This window comes from Eupeodes corollae, chromosome 1 (assembly GCF_945859685.1).
Source record: "Eupeodes corollae chromosome 1, idEupCoro1.1, whole genome shotgun sequence".
Classification (NCBI taxonomy): Eukaryota; Metazoa; Arthropoda; class Insecta; order Diptera; family Syrphidae; genus Eupeodes; species Eupeodes corollae.
Window position 1 is genome coordinate 246704255 of NC_079147.1, and position 6641 is coordinate 246710895.

At 38.8% G+C, this 6641-nt stretch overlaps 1 protein-coding gene across 3 annotated transcripts; it reads right to left on the bottom strand.

The window, feature by feature from the left end:
• Nucleotides 1-753: 753 nt before the first annotated feature.
• Nucleotides 754-5643, bottom strand: LOC129941590 (uncharacterized). 3 transcript variants are annotated; one of them, XM_056050259.1, is made up of 2 exons: nt 5458-5643; nt 754-5284 (listed from the first exon to the last, which is right to left on the bottom strand). In XM_056050259.1, the coding sequence occupies exons 1-2, from the start codon at nt 5517-5519 to the stop codon at nt 1042-1044; spliced, it is 4305 nt and encodes a 1434-aa protein (XP_055906234.1). In that variant the 5' UTR covers nt 5520-5643; the 3' UTR covers nt 754-1041. The 3 variants fall into 3 exon arrangements, with proteins under 3 accessions (XP_055906234.1, XP_055906235.1, XP_055906236.1); XM_056050260.1 differs by lacking the exon at nt 5458-5643 and having other exon boundaries at nt 756-5009; nt 5068-5195; XM_056050261.1 differs by lacking the exon at nt 5458-5643 and having other exon boundaries at nt 756-4988; nt 5068-5162.
• Nucleotides 5644-6641: the final 998 nt, after the last annotated feature.

The window sequence follows — 6641 nt, forward strand, 5'->3', positions numbered from 1 at the left end:
ATAAATGTTGATTTTTAAGTGCTCAAGAGTTAAAACGTGTAGTTATTCAATGTTTGAAAGTTTATCTGCATAAACACCAAAAATAGTCCAGTGGTGTCAAATCGCATGATTTTGGCGGCCAATTAATATCGCCACGATATTCCTTACGCTGCTAGGAAATGTCTCTAGCAATAAAGCAATATTCGCTCCAGTTGTATGGCATGTGGCACCGTCTCGTTGGAACCACATATTTTCCAAGTCGTATTCTTCAAAAGCAGGCAAAAAAGTCTGTTTGAATTGACGGTGACAGTCGTTCCATCGTCGTTTTCGAAGAATTAAGGTCTAATCACACCTCCGGGCCAAAGAGCGGACCAAACCGTGACTTTTTGTGGATGTAATGGCCTCTGTTCTACTCGAGGATTCCCAGAACCCTAAAAACGACAATTTTGTTTATTAACATACCTTCCGAGTGGGAAATGTACTTCGTGAAGTGCTTAAAAAAATTCTGTTCAAAAAATCTCCGTCCACAGCACCGCCTGTTTTTAAAGCACCCAATAAAGGTACCTACAAGCGTTGCTGGTTTCAGTTGTTGTGTAAGCTGGGTTTTATATGCATGTAGGTGCAGATCTAAATGCAAAATACGACACAATGAGCAGTCCTAATATTTGAGAAACACAAGGAATGCACACATTCGGGTGTTTGGCAATACTTTTACTTTTCAGTAGTACGAGCGAAACGATGATGCACTGGCTTTGAAAAACGTTAACCCAAATTCAATTAATTAGAAAGAAAAGACGATCCGTTTAATATTTCATAATACTTTAATTCACTAATTTAGGAAAGGTTTACAAACTATAAAAATAAGAAAAGTTACCGAATCTGATGACTGCAAATTAAATACTGATCTTAATATGAAATGACAAATGAAATTTAATGTATGTATGTATTAGACTAAAGAAGAAAGCTTTCATTATATATTTACAAATACATTTAAGATTTTAGTAAGTAAATAAAAGAAGCAAATATAATTCATTTACGATATTATTAAACAGTGTTAATAGATTAAAGATTTTTGACATCCTCCCGCCAGGATGAATTAGAAATTTCTAACGGGTACAAAAGTTGTATTGGCCTTCGTAAAATAGAACCGCTGGAAAGTCTTATCTCACAAGCTCGAATTTTACCATCTCGTCCGGGAAAAACTGTTTGTATAACAGCCAAATGCCAAAGAGGTCGAGGCAACGATGAATCTTCCACCAGTACCACATCTCCAACTTGCAAGCTGGAATTCGCGCAATTTTTAGCATGATGCAACGTTCTCAATTGCAAAAGATATTCTTTAAACCAACGTCTTTTAAAAGCAGCTAAGAAAAGTAGACGCTCTTTCCACTGCTTTCGTAGTCCATCACCAGTTCGATTTTTGCAAGTTATTTCTTCTGAAGGCCTACATCCGCTGTCGCCACCATTGAGAAAATTCGCAGGAGTTAATGGTGCGAGGTCTAATGGGTCATCCCCCATGTACGTTAAAGGCCTCGAATTCACTACACACTCAACTTCCGTGAGCAATGTATGCAGCTGATCGTTGTTTAGGGTGGATCGTCTTACAGCTCCCCTAAGAGCCGTTTTAACCACACCTACTAGTCGCTCCCAAAAGCCACCCCACCATGGCGCTCGTTCAACAATGAACTTCCATCTTATTTGAGCGTCACTCAAAAAACCCAAAAAGCGTTCACTAGTTCGTACGTTACTTAGTTGTTTAAATTCAGAAGAAGCCTTCTTAAAGGTTGTAGCGTTGTCTGAATAAATTATGCGAGGAGCTCCTCGCCGAGCAATGAATCGTCTTATAGCAAGAATACAACTCTCTGTAGTAAGATCGTTTGTGTATTCTAGGTGCACAGCACGAACTGCTGCACAAGTGAATAAAAGGATGTAAAACTTTTTTCGCTGACCAGATACATCCAGAACATACAAAGGACCGGCGAAGTCAATTCCTGTCACATCAAATGCTTTGGCTGACAGCATTCTATCTTTTGGAACTGGAGCAAAAGGTTGCGAAGCTGCTTGACCTCGAAGCATCTTACAAACGAAGCAATTTTTGATTATATTTTTCACAAGTTGTCTTCCTCTTATAATCCAGTATTTTGAGCGTAAGTTTGAAAGAACTGCTGAGGTACCACCATGAAAGATTCTTGCATGAAGATCAATCACTATAAGTTTAGTTATATGAGATGACTTCGGCAAGATGATAGGGTGAGCTAGGTTTTGATTAGCTTCAACCTCTTGGAGACGACCACCAACTCTCAAAAAATTGTCGGCATCATCTAAAAATGGAAAAAGAGACAATAATTTAGAATTGGAAGGCATACCCTTTTTTGCTTGAAGAGATGAAATCTCGTTACGAAAGTGCTGGTTTTGAGCTTGATGGATCCAGTAACTTTCAGCGTTGGCGATATCTTCAGCGGAAATAAAATCAAATTCCCGCTTTCTAAATCTATCGATAGATCGAAAAAAGCAGGCAGTAATACGAAGAAGACGAGTCCATGTACTAAATTCCTTAGCATTCATAACTGGTTCGGCAAACTGTAACTTTACAACTGCTGCGTTTTCATTTTCATCATCTGCATGCAAAGAGAGACCACATACAGCAATTGTATCAGCAATAGGAGTACATGGCCAGACAGACTTATCCTCCATTAGCCAAGGTGGGCCGTTGAACCAAACAGAAGACCGTATGAGAGATGATGCACTAATACCTCTTGTGAGCAGGTCCGCAGGGTTTTCCACACCAGGGCAGTGTCTCCATGATGACAATTTTGACAAAGCTTTTATTTCCTTAACGCGATTTTCTACATACGGCTTCCAACGTTTATTTGAACCCATGATCCAATAAAGAACAATTTGAGAATCGCTCCATAAAAAAGTATCAGAAATAGTAATGCGTAAGTTTTCCTTCAAGTAAGCGTGCAGCCGAGCAGCAACCAACGCAGCCGTTAGTTCTAATTTCGGTATAGTGAGTTCGTTTTGACCATCGTTCTTGAGAGGAGCAACTCTGTTCTTCGAGCAAATAAATCTAACAGTAATTTGACCGTCACATTGCACTGTCCTCGCGTAAGCTACAGCTCCAAATGCATGCTGACTTGCGTCAGCAAAAACGTGTACTTGTGTTGATCCCTCTCTGCTCGTGGACAAGTGCCTTGGAATACCTATTTCGTTAAGTTCGTTTATCTCGTTCCGACAGGTCTCCCAAATGCATTGTAAGTCTGATGAAAGTTCCTCGTCCCAATTTAGTTTTTTGCGCCAAATATTTTGGAAAAGAATTTTGAGTCGAACAGTCCATGGAGAGAGCACACCAAAGGGGTCGAATATTTTTGCCATGATTCGTAACACACTGCGTTTGGTTCCTTGCACGGACACAGAATTCAATAAACTCAGCACTGAGTTAAGATCTACTTGAAGTTCGTCCGTTGCTATAACCCATCGCAAGCCTAGCACCTTTGGAGAAGCAGATAATTGTTCGTCTTCGGAAAAACCATTCCGCACGCAAGCGTTATTAGAATTCCACTTACGTAACTTCATGGACGCACTTTCAAAAATTCCATTGGCTTCCCGATAAACTTGTGTAGCAACAATTTCATCATCCATAGATGCGACAAAATCGTCCATATAAAAACTTTTTTTCAAAAGCTCGCAAATGAATCGATAACGTTCCATCTCTTCGTCACTTCCATTTGCAGACGCACATTGATCTTGAAATTTCAACAAAGCTTCTTTGATAAGTTCTTGAATCATCCCACCCAGAATGTAAGGGCTGCTTTTTACGCCAAATGTTAGTCGCGTCATTCGGTAGGTGATTACTGCAGGCAATATTTTCTCATTTACAATCTTTTGGGCAAACCAGAGGAAGCGGTGACTGTCTCTATCTGATGGTTTCAGCATTATTTGTAAAAACGCCTTTTCAATATCTGAAATGAGACCAACTTTTCCAACTCGGAAATTTAAAAGAATGAGCAAAAGATCAGTTAAAAAGTTCTCTCCTACTTCCAAAACGTCATTTAGCGATAAATAATTTGGAGCGTGGGCGGAAGCATCAAAAACAATACGAAGTTTTGTTGTTTCTTTATCTTCTCTGTACACCGGACGGTGTGGTAAATAATACAAAACGTCACCAACCACATCTTCAGACACCCGCTCTGCAATGCCAGCTGATATCATCTCGTTCATAGCTTCATCGTAATCAATAATTTTTCCAGATGCACAAAGTTTTCGCACTAGTGATTGCATCCGTATGAAAGCACCCGTTCTGTTGTTGTGCAGGGGAGTAGAAATGGCTTTCCACGGAAGAGATGCTTCAAACCTGTCACCTTTTCTACTAATATGTAAGGAAACATCGCCACTTACCTCTTTTTTATCTTCTGATAGTATTCCCAAACCGTCAAGCCGCCACAATCGTTGTATATCTTCACAGGCACATATGTTAAGTGACGTTGCACAGGTGGAATCGGATAATTTTTGTTCTGTGGTCGATGGTCCTTGAATAGTCCAACCCAAAATGGTGTTTATTGCTGTTAACCTTTCTGTGAGACGCTTGTGTTCACCTGTTGCGAACTGCCAATAAGCATCGGCACCAATGAGCACGCTAATCCCATCTTCTAGTGTTGGTCCATGAGCACGATTGTCAGCTAAAGTCAGCTTTACTGTTGAAATAATTCGATCGTTTGTGGGCTCAGATAGCCCATCGAAACAAATAGCCGGAACCTCAATCGCATCTATCACTACGGCTTGATCATCAAATTGGCTACGAAGTACTAACCGAACTCTGTTACAGATCTTGCTTGGCTTTGGTTTTTCACTTCCGAAGGTTATCACGCTCAAATTATGCTCTCCCACAATTGGTAAATTCAAACGACGTGCCAGCGTTGACTTAATAAACGAGAGCTGCCTTCCTCCATCCATGACAATGCGAACGAACATAGAAAAGGTAGAACTTTCACTACTTGCATAAGCACATGCTGTTTGTAAATATGTAACACCTTTTTGCAATCGATCAGATGTGTACAGGTTAATGGCAGAATCGTTGTTTATACTCACTGATTTTATATTATTTTTTGGACAATAAGAAGGGTCGCACATACTGGTAGCATGATGTCCATTACACGTTTTGCAAGTAATTCCTTTTACTCTGCACATCCTCGAGTTGTGACCTTTTTTGCAGCATCGAAAGCACCTTCCCTCAGCAACAAGCATTTTTTTCTTTTCAGGAATACTTTTTGTGCAGGAACAATCCTTGGCATCATGATTTGTGCTACTACAAAATATACAAGAATTATTTTCTTTCTCAGAAGTAAACAAACCTAATGCTGTTTTGACAGGTCTTGAATTTGTATTAGTCACGGTCGAGCGAGATAGATGTAGCTTTGCCTCATTTGCCTTTTCAAGAGATTCTACTTCTCGTTTAAGAAACTTCAAAAGGCAGTTTACCTGTATGTCACCAATCGTTTTCGAAGAATTTTCTGAGGCGGAAGAAACACTGGCTGCATCATCTTCGTTATCCGAGCGATGAGAATTTATGTTTGAGTCCTCGTAGTAGCGATGGAAATCGACTCGCAGTTCGTTGGGAATGCATCGCAACAAAACACCTTTCAACATAACAAAATAATTAGACGACGGGATACCTAATGATGAGAGCGAGCGAGTAGAAGATAAGACCGAGGTGTATAACCGTCGCAGACCAACAGCATCTGTCTTCGAATTAACGGGTTGAATAGAGAGCAAACGTTGCATCGTGAAATCTATAATCTTCCCGGGTTTTCGGCACCAGATTTGAAAAACGTTAACCCAAATTCAATTAATTAGAAAGAAAAGACGATCCGTTTAATATTTCATAATACTTTAATTCACTAATTTAGGAAAGGTTTACAAACTATAAAAATAAGAAAAGTTACCGAATCTGATGACTGCAAATTAAATACTGATCTTAATATGAAATGACAAATGAAATTTAATGTATGTATGTATTAGACTAAAGAAGAAAGCTTTCATTATATATTTACAAATACATTTAAGATTTTAGTAAGTAAATAAAAGAAGCAAATATAATTCATTTACGATATTATTAAACAGTGTTAATAGATTAAAGATTTTTGACACTGGCGTTACAATATCTGTAACCAAGTTCTTCAAATTTCTGCACAATTGTGCCAATTGGTTGCGTATTTGGACAGTTATAACTATGTAAACCATAATCTCCTCTTAAAGCATGATATGTGGGTGTGGCAAAATCACTATTATGTAAGTAAGTTTTAACAACTTTGTTTGACAGATGTCGAATTCCAGTCCAATACTTTTGGAACCGCAAAATGGATAACCCGATGTTATATTAAAATCAAATGAAGCCGCTAGCGCTGTTTATTCGTGAGATAATCGTAGGGTCCATTTTTGAGCCCAGCGTGTACACCTATGAAACTAGTACCAATTAAAAGCTTACTTTTGATATAATTGATCTTAAAATTGAGCGTTGTAGACTTCGACTGCAAAAGTTCCCTGGTCCTTTAAATGTTTGCGGCTAAATATGGTTCTGTTAAAAATAATTTTCTCTAACAAAGTCACCTAAATAATTATGAGTATTCAAAAGATTTAAAGCCAGTTCTAACAAAACGTTTCGC